The sequence below is a fragment of the Marmota monax genome, unplaced genomic scaffold, assembly GCF_021218885.2.
Source record: "Marmota monax isolate L192 unplaced genomic scaffold, Marmota_monax_Labrador192_F-V1.1 WCK01_AAM20220418_F8-fsc00052, whole genome shotgun sequence".
Taxonomy (NCBI): domain Eukaryota; kingdom Metazoa; phylum Chordata; class Mammalia; order Rodentia; family Sciuridae; genus Marmota; species Marmota monax.
Window position 1 is genome coordinate 5497745 of NW_026693473.1, and position 20901 is coordinate 5518645.

General features: G+C 40.8%; 1 protein-coding gene across 21 annotated transcripts in view; it reads left to right on the forward strand.

Annotated features, from left to right (window-relative positions):
- Window positions 1-20901, forward strand: part of Kalrn (kalirin RhoGEF kinase) — a 636773-nt gene that overhangs the window by 406049 nt on the left and 209823 nt on the right. For all 21 annotated transcript variants that reach the window (XM_058583507.1, XM_058583505.1, XM_058583504.1 and 18 more), the window contains exons 26-31: window positions 5758-5827; window positions 8114-8203; window positions 12928-13020; window positions 17104-17215; window positions 18959-19149; window positions 19586-19687. In XM_058583507.1, the coding sequence (XP_058439490.1) occupies window positions 5758-5827; window positions 8114-8203; window positions 12928-13020; window positions 17104-17215; window positions 18959-19149; window positions 19586-19687 (658 nt within the window). The remainder of the gene's footprint in view (window positions 1-5757; window positions 5828-8113; window positions 8204-12927; window positions 13021-17103; window positions 17216-18958; window positions 19150-19585; window positions 19688-20901) is intronic.

Here is a 20901-nt window from a genome sequence, read left to right on the forward strand (position 1 = left end):
TAAATTTGTTTTCATCTGATCACTCAAATTAGATAAACAAGGGAACACTGACTAAACATGCTCAGCAGGTAGCAGTGCAGCAAGTGAATGTGTGTCCCAAAGTTGGGGGCTACAGGGAAGGTGCCCATCCTGAGCACACCTCTCCCCTCATTCCTGTCCCAGGCTGGAGTTTCTGGCCTGAAATGAAGGGACAGAGCCGAGAAATTCCCATAGCCAGCCTAGCTGATCAAACTGCTCTACCCATTCTATGAACAATCCAGCACCTCCCTCTGGGATCTTGACCCACCATTAGTTCTGCATCTACTCCAATATCTAACCAGAATCTACCCAATCCCTTATGATCCAGACTCTGAATCTGGCTAGTCATTAAAATGTTCTTTAGAATGATCTCTAGCTCCACTTGTATGAATGTAGTAACCCAGCCCTACTTTGATCTGGAGGCAGTGTCCTGGGCTTCCCATAAATAAATAAGCCTTACACACTTTAATAGTTGTGGTGGCTTACTAGTTGTGGTGGCATTGTTTAGATATTGACATTTTTTTAAGTTTTATACATTTTTTAAAGTTTTATTCATTTCTCAGAGAACCCCAGACATTCACCAAAAATTTAACCACTTTGCTCATTCTTCCACAATTCATTACTTATCATTGAAATGGTGAGGGTCAAGGTGTTATTGCAGAACAACTGACATGGGATGTTCCATCAACTGTGGGGAGTGTTGTGAGCTTTTATGCTTTAACTGAAACTTACGTCTGTTGAAAGAAGTGGAATGATTTTAATCAGATGATAATCTGTTATCTTCAGAAGCTTGGAATTAAAAAGCCAGAGGGTTTAATATTCCACTTACCTACAACTATTACATTGAGATGATAGTGAATGTCTTACCCAGATTTCTAAACCCATATGCCCAGCACAAGCCAAATAGTTATTCTGATTCTTAGTTCCCCCACCCCACCCCCATCCCCCCACTCAATCATATGGATTGATGCAGGATTTGCCAACTGGACTGGACTCTGGGATCTAGAGCAGTTGTCCCCATATATGATCTGTGACTGAATGCAGTAGAATTGTCCAGGAAGGTTTTCTAAACAATGGAGATACGTTGATACTAAGATACTCATATTCTAACCCCATAGGACAATGCACAGCCAGATGCACCGACCACTAAATAGGATTTTCTATCCTTTTGTCCCTTGAAAACCATATCTGCTTTTCCTCCCCAAAGTGTGCTACCCCATGGTGGCATGCCAAAGTCTTAAAAGTATATAATGCAAAGAAGCATTATATACTCTGTGTCCTTTCAAGATCTACACTGTACCTCATTATGTTATAAGATTTGGAAGTCCTAAAGAAATCAGCTTAACACAGAATTTCCCAGACTTAAATAATAGGTGACCTTGGAATCCAACTTTTGCACAGCATCCAATCAAGATCTGCAATATGTATACGGGGTAAAAATGGGAGTTCATAATCTGCTTGAATCAAATGTATGAAATATATGTCAAGAGCTTTGTAACGTTTTGAACAACTAATAATAAAAAAAGAATCAAAAAAAAAAGACTTTCCTAGAATAGGTTTAGGTATAAAGATTCTTTGGCGGAGTGATGTCCTTCACATAGCAACATGGAAAATAGCCTTGATCATCAGAGACAGGTAATTAGGGCTGCTGTTAACCTGCTATAGAGGTTTCAATGGGGGACCTGATAGTGAAAGCCCCCTAGGTATAAGTATTTAAGAGTATAGTGTGAGATGTGTATGTTTACAAAAAAATATATGAGTTAAGATTGAGAAGCACTGATCTTGAAGAACTGTTTATTTCATGCCTACTGTGTGCCAGGCACTGGATTGGGTTTCTTACCTTCTGTAGATTTAGTAAATCCTCACAACCCCACAGCATTGTTATTTAAAGATGAAGAAAACAAGACTTTGGAAGACTCCCTCCCAACTGTGACCAGGTGTGAACACTAGTTCTTTACCTTGTGCTTTGGCAGTGACTACACTAAGCCTCTCATTGCCTTTTCCTAATGCTGCAAGCCATAAAGATTCTTTTGGGGAGTGATGTCCTTCACAAACCAATTCTGGAAAACAGCCTTGATCACCAGAGACTTGTAATTGAGGCTGCACTGAACCTGAATGAACAAACTCTGAAGTAACCCTCACCTTCCACTAGCTTCTACATCCCCCACTCCACTGCACATCTTTAACATTCCTAGAATTTACCTCCCTAGGCCAGATATGCATTCTTCCTGCTATTCTTTCAAAAAATTATTGTTCTTTGTTTATAAAGTAGAAAACCATCATGCTTTGGTAATTATTTTTTGCACTTCACTATCCTGTGAAGATCCAAATTTAATGAAACCATTAAGTTTATCTCTTGTTTTAAAAAAAAAAAAAAAGCCTTAATTTTCCCAAAAAGCGTTAGTCATAGAAATCATATACCATGCATTTAACTCAGTTTATAGCATTTTCATCCCCTTAGAATTTTCAAAGCATCTTCCCATAGATTTTTGCTGCTTACACAAAAAGTCATAGTGCTGTTATAATTAGTCGGATTTATAATAAAATTGCTAGCACTTTCTTCATCTGGATCAGTATCACATCCATAGGTATAATTCCCACTGTTTATTTAAATTAACTTAAATGACTGGGTCAGTTGACCTTGGATCATGAGTCAAGAATGAAATTCTAAGTCACCATGGGTGTCCCTGCAACTTCAGGAACAAAACATTTTATATTCTGCATGGGATGTCATGATGCAGGTTGCTTACCATTTCTTTGTCCACCCCTAAAGAAAAAGGGCATACCCTTTTGGGAGTACCCTTATAGGAGTCAGAGGACTGGGTCAAGAATAATAATACAATGGAAAAGTAGAGTTTTGCTACAAGCTGAGAGCAACATGCCAGGGGCCTACAGAGTCTTCCCTTATCCTCTTCCTCTCATTCCAAGCTCTTTTTCTCCTAGGTCTTCCTTTCTCTAAAACACATTTCTTCCACTAGTTCTTGCCCTAGAAGAGCTCATCATATTTTCTCCCACACTTGCCCAGTCATTCCAGCCCCCTCCCCAGGTGCTAATCAGCCCATAATGGCTCAGGGCTGGATTTCTATTCATGTATTCTCTGAGATTTATATTAAAAGCCAAAATGGAAAATGATCATGTAAAGAATATCATGTAAAGAAATTGTGCATTATATTATTTAGTGTTTCTTGTGGAAAGGGACCATACACAAATATCTTTAGAATATATACATTCTATATATTCCATAGAATATATACATTCTATATATTCCATAGAATATATATATATATTCTACATATAATTTTGTGTGTGTGTGTGTGTATATATATATATATATATATATATATATATATATATATATATATATATTTGTGTATGTGCATGAATGTTTCCCTTTGGGCTTTGAATTAAGTTTGATCCTCAGTTATAACATGCTATAGCACTTTTTCCTATTTTTTTAAGAATTCTTATTAAATAGATATTAAATGTGTCACCTGTAGTCCTTTTAAAAGTAGCAATAAGTATAGCATTTTATTGACTTTAAGCACTATGTATTTTTATTTCTGAAACCCATATTGCATTATAATTTCTTCTATTCGGTGAGTCAATTCAGAATACTCTAAAATGTACACTTCTCAGGAAAAGGTGATTATCACCAAATAGGTACTGCTGGAAGTCCCCCAAATTTTCTTAATGATTTTTTCTTATTAGTCAAGCAGTGCTCATTACTTCACTATCATAAAAATCATAGAAAAAAATAAATTGCAGATGGACAAATAAAAATGTCATCTGTGATCCCACCAACCATTATTAACAATTTTGCTTTCAAATAGACCTACCAGATATTTTTTAATTGCACATATTTTAAACTCCAAAAAAGCATTGTTTTGTGTCACAAAAGGAAGAACACAAGTTTTATGTATATATATGTATGTATAATTCATAACCACTTATAATGAATTATAAGAAACTACCAAAATGTGTGGACAGTAGGATCCAGGTAGAGTGAGTTAAAATAAAATTGATTTTTCCTATAATAGAGGTAAGTAGTGGAATAATATGGAACCATGTCATATCTTTTAATTTGATTTTTGAAGGTAGTGCATTCATGTGATTACAAAAGCAAAATTAAAGTGAAAAGTAGATATTGAGAAGTTTCACAGACACTATCTTCCACCCTGTTATTTTACCTGGTTCCCTGTGGCAAGGACTTTTATTAGTTTCTTGGATTGGAAATAGAATATAATCTTCTTAGATAAAAAGTAATGTAGTATTATGTACATTCTTCTGCACCTTGCTTTTTCCATTTAGCTTGTCCTGAAGGTCTCCCATACGAAAACAGAAAGCTTTGTTATTTCTTGTACAGCTATATAGTATTTGGTTCTATGGAGATACCATAGTTTAAATATTTTGTTTTTCATACACTAGATTTGCCATTGTGAACAGTGTTACAATTAATGTATCTATGTCACACATGTAGAGATATAACTACAGGAAATTTTCCAAAATTAAAATCACACAGTTATGGACTGGGGATATAGCTCAGTCAGTAGGGTGCTTTCTTTACATGCACAAGGCCCTGGGTTTGATCCCCAGTAGGGTGGGGGGGGGGGGAGAATTGTAGTCAAAAGATAAGTGTGTTTGTGATTTTGATAGATTCTGTAAAATTGCTGTTTATAAAGTTTACAGAATTTTCTGTGTCTGTTGTTACCTTTCCCAAAGCCTTGTAATTACTTTTTATTTGAAAACTTTGTGTGTATTTCATTTGTTTTTTGTTTTGTTGTTTTGTGTTTGGTATGAGGTGTTGAACTTACTATCTCTACCACTGAGCTACATCCCCAGTCCTTTTTATTTTTATTTTTTACTTTGAAACAGGATCCTGCCAAGTTGCCAAGGCTGGCCTCAAACTTTCCATCCTCCTGAGTCTTTAGGACTACAGTGACTCTGGAAGCCATGGTACCTGGCTACCTTGTGTGATTTTTTTAATGGAAATTATATTTCAATAATGCTGACTTGTTAGAACTTAAATTCTCAGAGGCTAAACCAATTATTTAATACATAAATTTGAAGTTCGTATAATTTGTTCTTTATTGTTTCTTAACATTGAAAGGAGCCATGATGTGGATATCCACATGGCAGATGATTCTGCAGTAATTCAGTTGAGCTTTAGAATATATTGTGACTTTTTCCCCATTAAATTTCCTTCTAATGATGTCTGTATTAAAAACATTAAGTTGAACTCATGTTTTTTTTAGCTCAAATTGGTTGTTAGTAGAAGAAGCAAGCCAAGAATTACAAGGCCCCTAAAGGATTGAACTTTTTTTTTTTTCACTTCATCTCTGGAGTTATGAATGATATTTCATTTGTTATTTTTTTACATTTACATTTTAAAAAATATTTATAGTATATTCAGACTACTTGAGTAAAAAATGGAGGCAGAGTTGCTGACAAAATGAAAGATCCAACAGAAGTACAATATTTCATTTTTATGTTCTACCCCAAGAAGTGTGAACCCCTCAGGGAAATAATATTATGTTAAGTAGCACTAATTCTTAGTAGCTCTAAACATATTTTAATAAAATTAGTTCCAACATAAAAACTGCATCTCACTACATTATCACTTAGAGAGTCAAACAGCCATGTGTAAATAATTGAGAGGTTACAGCTGTGTTGGCCTTGGTGTAACCCTCTATCGGGGTCCCCTGTACCAGTATCTCATGCAGCCTTTCTCTCCCCTTGCAGCATCTTCCTCAAAGAGCTGGAGAAATATGAGCAGCTGCCTGAGGACGTGGGACACTGCTTTGTCACCTGGGTAACCACCCAAACTCCCTCTCCCACTGTCTACATTTCCAGGAGTGCACATGGTACCACTGCTCCCTGCCTGACCAGAGGCATGGTGTCGCTGCCAGCCTCACACAGGACCAGGGGCTGCAGAGAGAGCATCAGGTCATCTGTGAGAAGCACTCCATCCCTGGGGAGCAGAACTGTCCTCGGGAAAGTCCTTAGACAGCAAGTCCAAGCACCATCTTAAGCTCTCTTTAACAATTTTCTAAAATTGAGAGATTGGGAGGGTGGAACAAGACCACCACCCCACAGCAGCTCAGCCCACTAGTTATTTTTTTCAGGATGCGGATTGGGAAACTAGAACTTTCAGAAGCTCCTTAACCACTGGTTACACTTCCTTCCTTAATAGAGGACAGGCTCCTGGGGTGTCCCTCCCAGTTTTGTCATACATGACAAACGTCTAGTTATCTTCTTTTTTGGTGCTATCATCATGGGCCAAGTCTGTGGCCTGAATGTACCAGGTTCTAAATATATAAACCAAAAAATTAATCTTCATTAACATCCCACTGCACATTTTTCTGTGCTCAGGCTCATGGATATGAGTGCAAAGAACTCCAGGGAAGCTCACTTAGGACAGTGGGTATGACTAACATGAAACTTCTTCTCTAGGGTCAGGAGTTCTACTACATGATAATTACCTGTTTATAACTTGCATTCAAAATGAGCTAATTGCTTTTCAAAATGTCTTTGCAATTCAGAGAGTTCATGCTCTCAAAATTTCTATGGAGTAGGCAGGCCTGTGATTATATTTTAGATTTTTAAAGTGAGATAGGAGGTTGACGAGCTCACTGGCATGAAATAAGTATTAAAGCAGTGCCACAGCTCAAGACTGACTTCCAGACAAGCTTTCTTTTTATAAAATCTTAATGTTTGCTTCCAAGCATACTCTAATTCCTTTGGAAAGTCTCAGACTGCCATCTTATTTTGTTCTAATATATGAGCCAATGCCTGGCTCATATTAATGCTGATAAATAATTTATGATCCCTTGCACAGCCAACATAGAGAAAAACAAGATTGATCATTAAGTAGAGGAAATTTTGGGCATCTTGTTTCATGCAATTTGTGGATTATCTTTACAATCAACCATAAGTATGATTTATCATTATCTCTCAGGGATGCTGCTTTACCTCCTAGGTAGTATATAACCCCTAAAATTGGTTTCAGAAAACCTTTTGTGATTGGATAAATTATACAGTTTTTGCCAAGAATTACTCCAAGGAGATTTTTCTTAAATCTCATAATCCTAGTATCTGAGTGCAGTGCAAGAATGAAGAGTAGAGAGTTGCTTATAATGTACTGTTGCTTTATAATGTACTGAACGACAATGGTTCAGACCCACAACCCTCGAGTCAGATTGCTCGGGCTCTACCACTTTTTAACTATGGGAATTTAAAGTCACTTTATCAAGCTGTGGTACAGTTTTCTCATCGAATTAAATAATAGAACTCACTGCGTAGGGGTGGCCTGAGTTAATATACATAAAACATACAGAATAGTGAAGTCTGATGAAATGAGCACATATTTAGCCTGTTCTCTCCGGAGAGAATACCTCAAATGTCCAAGTACATGGTGTTTCACCATTGGGGAAAGTACTTAGTGGGCAAAATGCATATACCTTTCCAGTGGAAAGGGTGTATAATTAACCCAGAAGGTGCTGAGAGAAATAAGAAATGAACTTTCACCCAGCCATGAAGTGACAATCTGTTTAGGAATCATTGTTCAGACCCTGCCACAAATGGTCACCATTATTGCCTCTGAGAAGTTGGGAGTGATGGCTTGGTTTTGTTTTTAAACTACCCCCCCCCAGTATAGATATTTGGGGTACAATCAGATCTACCTCTGAGATCACACCTCATTTGCATTATTGAAAAGGGACAGAATTTGTCCTTTCTCAAGATGGGGAACACAATTGTGGGTAATTCAGAAAAGGATGATGATAATCTCTAAATAATTTCTGTCCAGTGTCAGAATACATTATGATACATGAGTCAGTTTTTCTATTTCTTTCTAGCACTAATATTAAACTAACTAAGCTTATTTTCAGCAAGCTTTTTCTCCCTAACAGGAGGAAAAAGGCATTCCCAAGTTTGTTAGGGAGCCTGGGCTGGAATGGGTGCAGAACATTTGCCATAGAAAATCCAGGCACCAGTATCTGAGAGTTTAACTGTACAGCCCTCACTGGGACCTAAGCCACAGGGGACAGAAGGGAGAAACTGATGAATGCTTATCTATCATTGTCTTTGTTCTTTTCAGGCAGACAAATTTCAGATGTATGTTACCTACTGTAAAAACAAGCCTGATTCCAACCAGCTTATCTTGGAGCATGCCGGCACCTTCTTTGATGTAAGCTCTGGTTTCCCATTCTGTACCAACTGACAAGCAGGTGGAAATATTTCTCTGATCTGGGATATCATTAGTTAACCATCCTCTGTTCTAATTGACACCTCCAAACCTTTATCTCATGGAAAAGTATGGAGAAAAGTAAAAACAAAATAGTGTTTGTCTTTTGTTTTATCCCATTCCATCTCAACTACTGTAACTTTGGACAAGGCAAATTTGGCTCTCTGCCTCAACACCATAACTGGCTAGACAAAAGAGGAAGGCTTCTATGATGCAGCTATTGGTTAAAGTGTTTTACTTCTATTTCCATATGCACCTTTCTCAAATACAGTGGTTCTCAAAGTGTGGTCCTTGGGACAGTCTCATCAGCATCACCCAAGTGCTTATTAGAAATGCAGATTCTTGAATCCCACTCCAGATCTGTTGAGTCAGAAGCTTTGAGTGGGGCCTAATATTCTGAATTTTAAGGATCCATCATGTCCCTGTGTCTTTATGTCCCTTATGCCCGATCAAATTTGAGAATCATTTCTTAATGCACTTGTTTCAACTTTAGTTATACACATTGGAATTGCCTGGGGAACTTTGGAAAATATTGGTTCCTGAGCCCCCCACTTAAGATTCTGATATGGTTGGCCTGAATGTAGCCTAGGCTACAATGGGGATTATAAGGCTCTGGTGATAGAAATATGCAGCCAATGTTGAGCCCTTCTGGTGTTGTGGAAGCCAAGATAAGAGGAAGGCTGATAGTCCTTGTCAGAGTCTTTGGCTTTGAATAAGAACACAGTCCTATTGGTGGATGATGGAGTACATCTGTTCAGTGCTGGTGTCCAAAGAGAATGACTTGTTGACTCCACAGTGAACAGAATCAAAGGGTGACTGCAAGATTCAAGAGATGAATTAGAAGGAAAGATAAAATTAGGGGAAAAAGGGAAGTTTAGTGAGAGACAGACTATGGCCATTCTGATAGTTATATCAGAAGTTATAGAAAATTGAAATTCGTAAATTTTAAAAGGCCATTAGTCTATATTTCTGCCTACTTGCTCTCATTTTTCCCATAAATATTAGGATGTCTATTATATGCAAGAAGTGTGCTAGGCCCCAGGAAGAGTACAAAGACATTGAAAAATGGTTTTTGTACTCAGTTTTACAAAATAAGCCTTCTCTGGGCATCTTTCTAGGCTGACACTGCTATAGCAGAATTGATTCCACGAGTGTGCTGTTGTTCAGTGAAGGAATGACTCTTGATGGGAGAAGCTAGATGAGAAACAGACATGATTTTTTTTAAATGGAGACCTAATATGGAAATGGCCATTGATCTCCAAAATTAGAATTCCTGAGGTAAAACAGAAAAAGCCAAGAAAAGTCTTGTGCTCTGATCATGCCTCCGACACTCTGTGTCCTTATCTTTGCTCACACTGTTTTTCTCTGCCTAGGAAGCATCAAGCCTCCTGCTCACATGCACGTGCATGTATGTGCTCCAGCTCACGCATTCTCTCTCTCATACACACACAGTTACTCTAGAATTCTATCTTCCAAAGGCCAAAAGCTATTACCTGCACAAATCCTTCCTTCTCTATGCAGGTATTGTACTTTCTATCTCTGTTACAGCATTTTCACTGACTTGCCTTTTGACAAGCCAACAATGTGCCTTTCTGTTATATACCTTCTCTCCATCTGAGCCTCCTGAGGCCTGATGGTATGCTTCAGTCATATCTGTACACATCTGAATGCCTGATGCTATATTTCATTTACCTTAGTTCTGTGTTTCTTGAGTCCCTAGTCTCTGGTCAATTTTTAGACTTTGGCTGATAAGTCATATCTACCCCGCTCCTCTTCCAAAACTGCCCCACCCCACCTCATTTCCAACCAATGGGAGCCATGCCATTAGTTGGGAAGGCCAGTGGAAGCCAGAAAACCATCAGTTCATCAAGTTCGGCCTGGACGTGAGGACAGCAGCAATAAGTCTTTCTGATTTTTCCCAAAGCTTTTCGTTCAGAAAGCATAGTTTTGTAGTTTATTTCCACTTCGTTAGAAAGGTTTCTCTAAATTCTACACCTAGAAACCATTTGCTTTAGCTCTCATTCTATAAAAGTGACAAACCCTTAAAAAGGCCATTTCTTATCTATTATTATAAAGAGAACATAGAAAATTGAAGTCCTAGAAAGACCCACACATTCACCTGATCCAGAATTTTGAACCTAAACATGAGAACAACATGGGTTCTCACAGGGTCTAGTGCCCTGTGTTTCCTGAGCCTGCTTCAATTGACCTTGCAGATGGGGGCCACCTCTTTCTCTGCTCCACATACAGTCTTCCCAGAGAGGGAAGGGCATCAGCAGTACTGTGAGCATATTGTGTGGGAACCATGTATTTAAATATCATTGTATTCCCCAAGGGGAACCGGGGCCCCCAGAGAAGCCTACAGCTTCATTTGCCCAAAGAGATCAACATCCTTTAACAAGTCCTCTGTCACCAGCACCTATAGGGAAGAGGCAAATGAGTAAAAATATCACTACCTTCTTGGGTCATTGGTGGAAAATGGAACAACTTAAGTTTTTAATCCTTCTCATTCCCCTTCCTCTACAACCCCATAGCAAATCCTTTCTAATCTAGCTTTAAAATATTTCTTTTATTTCTCCCAATGTTTGTCGTTGTTATTGTTGTTTTAAACTAAATGTAGCTTAGGGCAAGTCCACACATTGCACTTCTGGACTTTTTGAAGAATAATAACATTATTGTCATATAACTAACATACCATTCAAATCTCCCATTTAAAATATATAATTCAAAAGCTTTATTATGCTTATAGATATGTGTGGCCATCCCTGCAGTAAACTTTAGAGAATTTTAATCACCTCATAAAGTAAGTCTACACCTTGCAGCTATTACCAACACCCCACCATTCACCCGATCCCCTAGCCCTAAGCCATCACTGATCTGTTTTCTTTCTTGTCTGGACAGTTCATGTAATTGGAATCAGGTAGTTTGTACATGGGATCTTTTGTCACTCGCATCTTCCACTAAGGTTAATCTGTGTCATTGCATGCTTTAGTACCTCTTTCCTTTTTATGCCCAAAATAATATTCCATTGTATGTATGTGGATATTTTGGTTTTTGGTTCATCAGTTCATGGACATTTGAGTTGGCCATTCATAAACATATATTTTCATTTCTCTTGGGTATACACTTCAGAGCAGAACTGCTGAATCACCTGGTAACTTCTCATTTATATACCTGGGCATTTGCAATAACCTTCTAGTTTGTCTCTGTGTCTCTATTTCCCCAATCTCCACCCCTATGTTGCTATTGGGTGCATATTATCCTTTTTGAGATATTGTTGTCATCAGAAGAAGAAATAGATCTATACTGTTTGCCATTGAAAAACTTACCATCAAATCCTCTTTCTTCTAATTCAAGTCCTCCAATGACCTAGCCTTGCTTATCTGTTTTTATTGTTTGTTTATGCATCCTCTATATCATTCAGGCATTATTTAAACACATAATGGTCATTTCAGCCTGAATGTTTTGTGTTTGATGTTCTCCCTTTAGAAAGTGTCATTCTTTCAACTTTCCTCTTAAACAACCTCTACCTATGGTCTAAGCCCCAGGTGAGTCTTGGTCTCTACTACTACTAACCTCTATGACCATTTGACGATTCCAGAGCCAGTGATTTCTCTTAGTTCTCTGGCTCTGACACATCCTCTGTAGTCCTTTGTTATTCTCTAGTTTATGTGTGTGGAGTATTCTCAGCTGGACTGTAAGCTTTCTGAGGGCAGGGGGTAGTATAGCCCCTTCTTTGACCTCCATATCTCTGATAGTTTGGGGAGTATAAGATCATTTGGAGGTAAGTTAGAGAATAGATAAGAGGGGAAACCAGAGGCACCCACAGCAGCTGGAAGCCATGGCCTTGGCATAAGTGCTGAGGCTGGTGTCCATAGAAATGGAGAGGAAGGACTTGTCCTACAAAAAAACAGAGGAGAAATTACTAAAAATGACTGTGCTTTCTAGCTTAGGAGACCTGAGAAAAGAGGGAAGTGCCATTGATCACAGTGCAAAAAGTATTAAGAAATAAAGTGATGATCCTAAGTTGGATGTGGTAAATTTAAAGAGGAGGGGTGGGCCTAGTGCGGTGGTGCACATCTGGCATCCTAGCAACTCAGAGGCTAAGGCAAGAGGATTGTAAGTTCGAGGCCAGCCTCAGCAACTTAGCAAGACCCTGTCTCAAAAAATAGATAGATAAATAAGGAGGAGACATGATGAAAGAGATACATCCTTATGCTAATTTAAAAGATTCTGAGGGCAGATAAAGAGTGAGAGTCACAAAGCTGGAATCGGAACCTCATTCTCTGTCTTCCCGTTACTCTCATTGTCCTTTATCCCATTATTGCCCCTCCCCATATGTTCTCTTACATCCACAACTTCTCCCCTCTTTTCTCTTTCTGTCCTGACTGACCTCGTCATTTTTTTCTACTTTTTATCTTTCTCTATTTCTGCTTGCTTTTTACTTCTGTCTCATGAACCTGCTTTTCTCTTTTCAGCAGTTCTCCTCTTTTCTATCTCTGCACCTTGATCTCTCTTTTTTCCCTTTCTTCCCTCCATTCCTACCCAAGAATATTTTCTCATAACTGTCCACCTTTTCCCCTTTCCTCCTCTCTTCTTACCCTATCTCTTAGAACACGCGTACACTTGCTCCTCCGTCTCATTGTACCTTCTTCTCATCCCTGTAGGAGATTCAGCAGCGTCACGGTCTGGCCAACTCCATCTCTTCCTACCTAATTAAGCCAGTCCAGAGGATCACCAAGTACCAACTGCTCCTGAAGGTACCTCCCTCCCCCTCTGTCACCTCCACTCACTTCTGACTGGGGTGAGGGAGTCTCAGCTTTGCGCCTGGAGCTGGGAAACTTCTACCTGAAGGCCTTCTTCCACCTAGAGCAGAGCTCCAAGGAGGAGGCCTTGTGGCATTGCCAGCTCCTGACTGCAGTTCCTATCCCATGGAATTCTAGATTCTTGATTGAGGGGAGAAAGAGGAGAAATGGAAACAGGAATAAGTTCTGACTGGTTTTCACTTTCACCCACCCTTGTGCAACCTTTAAAAGTTGTCACCTCAGGCCCTGGCTGGCTCTGAGCAGCTCTTCTATCCCTCCTTTCGAAGCAGCTTCCTCCTGCGGCCTCTGCTTTTGATGAGTATTAAGGACAGTTTATATGGGTAGTGGAGGCCAGGGTGGCACCTACCATTGCTTTAATCTGTGTTTGTCAAGATCATAAAGTTATTGAGGGAAAGTAGTCAGAGGGCGCATATTAAAACATATGGCATCTTGTACTGATAGAGTCCCATAGCTTAGGGTTTTCTCCAGAGCCAACCCAGAGAATTGGATTTCCTTTAAGAATCTTTTATTTTAAAGTCAAATAAACAAATTATGTAAAATACTAAGTAATTTGACTTGAGCTTTCTGATATAAAGTGTACAGTGATGCTCTGAAAATGTGGCATTTCCACAAAAACAGAAGTTGATCTTAGAGGCAGTTAGATATTATCATAAATCTATAGTAATCCCTAACATGTAAGGATGGAGTTTTTCTCCTTTTGAGATTTTGTTGGTTTTTCCTGTACTGCAAAGGATGAAGGGATAGTAAGAGACATGTTCAAAGATATATAATTTCAGAGAAAATCTGATGAAATGAAGCTCATTTCAATGCCTGTTGAATATCACACATTTTAGCTTCATTGAACCTGAAAAACAGTCTGGTTTCAAATCCGGCCTCTAGTCACAATGGGGATGTGCAGAAGCCTCTGCCTCAGTGGTAGAGCACCCCTATGTTCAATCTCCAGTACCAAAAAAAAAAAAAGTACTTTTTGACTTTTTTTGACTTTTATCCCACAAGTGCTTTAGTGCTTCAGGCTCCTCTTTACCTTTGACTCTGGTTTCTTACAGTAAATTCCCCTCAGCCTGCATTTCTGTGCATGATTAACCTCTCCTTCCCTACCCTGCTTAATGCATGGCCCTTCTAAATTGTTTTTCTTGTCTAATAGATACTTAAAAATTGATTTTTGTTTGTTTGTTTTTAATATATCTTAAATCCTTTGCAGGAATTGATAGGGTTGTTCTTAAATCAATTAAGACACAGTTCTAGGAGCTGGGCATGGTGGTGCATACCTGTAATCCCAGCAACTCAGGAGCCTGAGAGGCAGGATGATTGAAAGTTCAAGGCCTGCCCTGGGCAATTGAATAAGCTCCTATCTCAAAAAACAAGCAAAAAGTGCTGTTCTAAGAAAAATATAGCCTTTCTCTTCTCCTTTTAATCCCCTAGGCTTCTGAAGTTCCCTGGGTTGAATCATGCAATAAGGACAAGGGAGGGACATGGACATGGAATGTGCCACCCTGTGTATTGCTTTAGATATCTGGAAGAGTGGGCTGTAGGCCTTCATTCTGGAACTGAGGGTTTTGGGGAGAAGTACTGTGCGGGTAACTGAGAAGTGAACAAATATGTAGCAGGAACTTTATTGTAGGAAGATTATAAAATTATTGGGAAAAAGAAAGTTAAGGTTTGCCTCTTTAAAATGTGCTGGTGGCACGTTTGCCTGCTGATTCAAAGAAAAATAGTGTGCTAAACTTTGACTAGAAATAAATAATATGGGATTTATTTTCTCCTTTAAGTCAGTTTTATTGCAAATAAATTGATATTTAACTATCAGTATCTTCTGGGGATACCAGTTTAGGTGTTGAATGAAAGTAAAAACTATATGTCAGTTGGGGTGGTCAATATTCTTCCTGTAAATCTGCAACAGCTGTCCGTTTGGAGTCTAAATTAAATGTGGAGGTTTCTCTCTACCATAAACTATAGCAAGGATCCAAAGAGAATTTATTGGCTCTGTTGGGCAGATTGTTAGACTTGCTAAATTGCTTTGGGGGATTAAACTAATTGGTATTTTCTGTTGTACATGAAGCGTATTTCTTGTTTCTCTCATATGTTCTGCCTTGGGCTTTCTTTTGATAATGTATGAGAAAAAGATTGGGAGGGTTAAAATTAGGAAAGGGGTGGAGACATTGGAAAACTTCAGGTTGGTGGAAGTAAGTACTTTCTGAACAGTGACTTTGTTCATGAACCAAGAAAGGGGCTGAGAACTCGTACTTCCCAAATATGTGTGCCTGGCAGTTCACCTCTCCCTGGATGCTCACAGCTCCCCCGCCTTTCATATAGGAATATATCCAGAACAACACAAAGCACTGGATTTTTTGTGTCAGAGTCTCATTAATCAGATTTCTATCAAGTATAAAGATTTACTAATAATTTCAAGGCAAGGCAGAGATGAATCGGGAAAATTCAGGAGAGCCATTGTGGCCCCAAGGCCTTTCTTGCAGCATCAGAATGTTCTGTAGCCCAATTCACAGGCAGGGAGTCCAAATGATGTTTGCTGCATCATTTCCCTTGCCCTGGAGTCGTGAGTGCACTCACATTTTACTAAGATAGTTCCATAGTTTATGTGACACTTTCCAGAAAGTATGCCCATAAAGCCACAGATTCCAGGTTTGTTTAGCATAGGAAGCCCTAGACAGGCCAAGATGTGTCCTGTTAAAAGCATTCCGTAGATAAGCATTCTTCTGCTGGCAACTGTCATGAATATATTTGCCAGCCAGCCTGCCATTTACATACTTACAGGATTTGATCAAATGAACTTTTTTTGCTCCAAGTATGTCCCCACCCAACCACCCAGCCCCTGGGCCCTCCAGGAGAACTATGGATTGCAGATCTTTCTCTCCCAATATCAAAATGAGCAAGAATAGTAAAAATGAAAAGCCATTCTTCTAGATGGGCAAATGATCTTCTGATTCTAAGAGAGTTGGAGGTGATCTTATGTCCATCATCCAGATGCTATATGTGTTTTCTGGGGTTGGAGATGACTAAGACTCCAGTGAAAAGAGAGGGTATGTCCCCACTTCCCCCCAGAAAGTAAGAGAAGGTCTGCTCTAGGAGGGCTCAGTGAGTAAAGGATGTGGGAAAGATGGCTGGTGTGGTGGATGGAGTGCTGGGCTTGGCCTCAGGAGACCTGTGTTCCAGCCCCGCATGGCCTCCTCTGAGTTTCATAACCTAGGGGAAATCCTCCATTCCTCTTCACACATTTCGATTCTAACAATGAAAGGACTAGTCTAGAATCCCACCCACTGGCCCCAGATTGGGAGCTACTGATTTACATATTCTAAAAATACTTTGTAACCCCAAAAATGTTATCAGCCTATAATGTCTCTGACCTCAGGTTCTCCTAGTAGGATGGAAGTCAGCCTCAGTGCAGTAGCGTTTATGAATAGGATTGGGCGTGGTGGCACACAGCTGTAATTCCAGCTACTTGGGAAGGGGACACGGAAGGATCACAAGTTGGAGGCCATCTCAGCAGTGTTGTGTGACCCTCAGCAACCTCGCAAGACCCTGTCTCAAAATTTAAAAATAAATAAATAAGTTGTTAGAAATAGGGGTACAGAGATAGATGAGGGCCGCCTGGTGTGCAGCATTCCCTTTTTCTTCTCTTTCCTCTCTCAGTTCTCATTCTTGTGATCCCACAATACCATACCTCCTTTGTAGGCTTTGCTGTTACCCCCTTCCTTCTCCAGAAAGCAGTTCATTGATAGAGAGTGCCCTGGTTGCTGATTTTTTTTTCCAGTCATTTGAAAATTGTGTTGAGTTGACTTCATATAGACTAAATAGGGCTGAGGAAGCTCAGTCTGGAAACAAAATAATGTTTGAATTCTTTGGCAGTAATACCTCACCCCTCCCCACCCCACTTGCCTTATAACTCGGGTATAGCAAGAGAGCGAGGCTGGTGTATAATTTCCCTGATGTGTTGGATGGTGGGAGGGCTGGGAAGCTGAGGAAATGACCCTAATTTTGTCTGGATTTTTTTTTCCTTAGGAACTTTTAACTTGCTGTGAAGAAGGAAAAGGGGAGCTCAAAGATGGCCTGGAGGTGATGCTCAGTGTCCCCAAGAAAGCTAATGATGCCATGCATGTCAGCATGCTGGAAGGTAGCTGTCTTCCCAGTCCTTCTGGGGATGCTTCCCCCATTCCTAAGACCAGGGAGCTGGCACTGTGGGAGGGAAGTGGCATAAAGTCAAGGCCAGATAAGCCTGGGAGAAAGAAGAAACAGCCAGACCTTAGTTGGTCATTGGTAGAACCAGGAGAGAAGTGCCACAAACCAGTTTGGTTAACACCTGCCTCCAAGTTGGACCAGGCCTAAGCCACTTAAGGTATTTGGACACCTTATTCCCCATGAGATAGTCTAGGACAGGCCACCATTTTTGCTATAAATGTGCTATAGCCCTGACCCATAGCACTCCTGTTAATCAGAATAAGGAGAAATTCTAATTATACACACACACACCATTATCTTTAGCATTATGCTCATCTTTTTAAATATATATAAATATATATATATATATATAAAACATAGATTTACCATTGTAACCATTTTTAATTGTGCAGTTCAGTGGCATTCAGTACATTCACATTCTTGTGCAACCAGCCTTTTGTCCTTCCCTAGCAGGTTAAGACAGACTAGTCAGATAGCCCAGATAGGACTTTTGTCAGCTGTAGCTATGTTCTTGGAATCCAGAATCCTTCCAGAGCAAGGCTCTAGTCACATGGTCTTGACACTGTGAACAGATGGGCAGAGCAGCTACATGGAGGTGGGATTTGATAGATGGGTTAAGACTTCACATTCCAGTCTGGGCTGGCACACAGGTGCTAAAGGAAATAAGTATAGTCTGTTGCAAGTATATAAAGCACATTGGCTGTTTTTCTCACCTGGCCTCCATTCCACCTTATGCTATCCCATTCCACCCCCCACCCACCACCACCAAGAGTCTTGGTGTGGTCTCCTGGTCAACCCGTAGCACAGGAAGCGCTAATTCTTAGAGTGAAAGAATCTTGGTTATTATCTCCAGACTGAGCACTGATCATCTGACTTTATTGGTATTGTCACAATTTCTCCAACCCTTTCTTTTCTATGTGCACCTAACCCACAATCCTGGGTATCTTCTTCCATAAGTACCCTGCTCATCTAGCCTGTCCCTGATCTGTAGTCTAGATCCAGTTACTCCAAGTATGGTCTGCAGACCACCAGCAGTGGCTGGGAAGTGGTCAGAAGTGCAAATTCATGGACTTGCTCAGTAGCTGCTGAATCAGAATCTCTTGGGAGGAGAGAGATGGGCAAGTGATTCTTAATGCACACTAAAGTTTGAGAACCTTCATAAGGACTTACAGGGGTATAAATATAAACTGGTTAAAGCTGTGCACCACTCTGAGCAGGAACAATCAAAGGGAAGAGTCCTAGGAATGGAATTTAAGAAATAAGGCAGTGGCCAAGGCAGCGGAGACAAGACACTACATCAGGCAATGTGTGTCTTCAGCCCCACTCAGAGCTGTGAGTTAGGAAAGTTGGGAGATGTGGAAGGAAGAGCTATGGGATTTGCCCTTTGAGGGAGGTCTTAGATCCCTCTCACATGAGGGTTCTGGGAGGGAAGGTCCCACAGGACCCTTGCAGGAGTTTCCACTAACATAGCTTAAGTATACTTGGGCACAGGGAATGGGTGGGTGGGGGAGATCTAATCACAGTTCTATAAACTTGTCTATGTTGGTGTCCAAAAGGCAGAAGCCTGTGGGAGTCAAGGGCTAACAATTAGAGAAGCCTTTCTCCAAGAGAGAGTGGAACTCACCCTGCAACATGGTGGCAGAGAAACTCCACAGGGTGGACATGGGTGTTTTTTCAGGGTTCGACGAGAACTTGGATGTGCAGGGGGAGTTGATTCTCCAGGATGCCTTTCAAGTGTGGGACCCGAAGTCTCTGATCCGGAAGGGGCGGGAGCGGCACTTGTTCCTCTTTGAGATCTCCTTGGTTTTTAGCAAGGAGATCAAAGACTCTTCAGGACACACGAAATATGTTTACAAGAACAAGCTACTGGTAGGTGGGGCAGGTCGGGTAGGACAAGACCCCCTGCTTTCATAGAGCCCGTGGGCAGGAAGGGATCTGGACACACTCAGCTCATCTCTTCCCCGGCCTCCACACCAAACCCTCCTGAACAAATGCAAATGGTTCCTATTTGGAAAGCTCCCACCCTCACCTCCCACCTCTGCATTTTAGAGTTCACAGTTCTTCTTTCTGTTTGCTTTTAGCACCTCCCTCTTCACATCCCTCCCTGGTACCTGCTAATCAGGCACGTGCCTGTAGGTTCTTCATCCTGGGTAGATGAACAAAATATCCAGTCTGTTGAAGTTTGATTGACAGAAGCCCCTCCCTCGGTCCTCTCCTCTTTGTTGCCTTTCCCTTCCCATCCCAGCCCTAAGTTTCCCCACTGCCCTCCCCTTCCCCGCCTCTCACAGGCATTTCCTGTCTACAGACCTCAGAGCTGGGTGTGACCGAGCACGTAGAGGGCGACCCCTGCAAATTCGCCTTGTGGTCTGGGCGCACCCCATCCTCAGACAATAAAACAGTGCTCAAAGTAAGTACAGCTTTCTGCTGGGCACAGTACCTATTGGGGTTGGAAAAGGGGTTAAGGGAGGGATGTGGGCATATGACCCTGAAAAGCTGGGACCTGGAGACCACTGAGCCACTGGGCCTCTCTTGAGAATGGCAGCATCACATGGGTATTAAGAAGCAAATTCCATCATGAAGGTAGACCCAGAGTCAATATCAAAGACAATGTTCTCCTCAAATCCATAGAGGGAAAAGGGAAAGAGTAGCCTGCTGACTCCTCAACAAGGCCTGCTCAGCTATTTTCTGACCATATGTCTCCTTCTGGTGGCAAGAACAACAGTTGGCCCTTTGACAAAAGGCACCATGATTTGCTCCATGATCACCTAATGTATTTCCCTAAGCACCTTCCATGTGTAAGGTATTCTGCCCACTGCTACAGGGAACAAGGATGTAAAAGATACGGACCTTGTTCTCTAGGAACTTGAGCTCTAGGAGCTGTAGTTAACCCTTCTGACGTGGGTTCTCAACACGGTTGTCTCAGGTCTCCAGAGCATAGCCTGAGCCTTGAGCTGGTGCTTCTGGAAACAGTAGCCTGACTGAGCAGGGATCATGCAGATGGAGCTTCCATTGGTCACTTGGTTGTCAGGGAGGTACCAGGGAGCAGATGGTCCAGCCCCAACAAAACCTTCACACTTGTTCACTCTGAATTGCCAGTGTAGCTGCTACTTGTCATGAAGCAGAATTATCTAAAACAATAACAACAACAAAAAATCCAGGACATCAAATGGGACGTTCAGGGATGATAGCAATTGCTCTAGTGAACAGTTTAGCAGCCTAAAAACCCAGGACTGTCTTCCAGCCAGTGTAAGCTTGTGTCGCTGTGGTAGGTGTTGAACATCCTGGCCTATGTCCATGCTGGCTGATGACAAACACTGCCTTCAAATGCCATCCCTCCCAGTGCCCCCAGACTTCTCTAGGATCTGGCAGCTCAAGTGTTAACCCCTGCCCAGCAGAGGCCTCCAGATACTGTACCAGTCCCAGGAAAGACATCAGGATTAGTCAATGCCCTATGGGTCTTGAGATATTTTGCAAATTCTCCTTGACTGAGTCTACATTGCATCTTGAAGTCATAGCTCTATTCTAGGAGTTTGAGAAATGCATCCCTGAGATTAAAGAGTCACAGTATAAAGTGAGAAATAAACTCCCGAACTTTTGGTATCCTTGAAAATAACAGCTGAG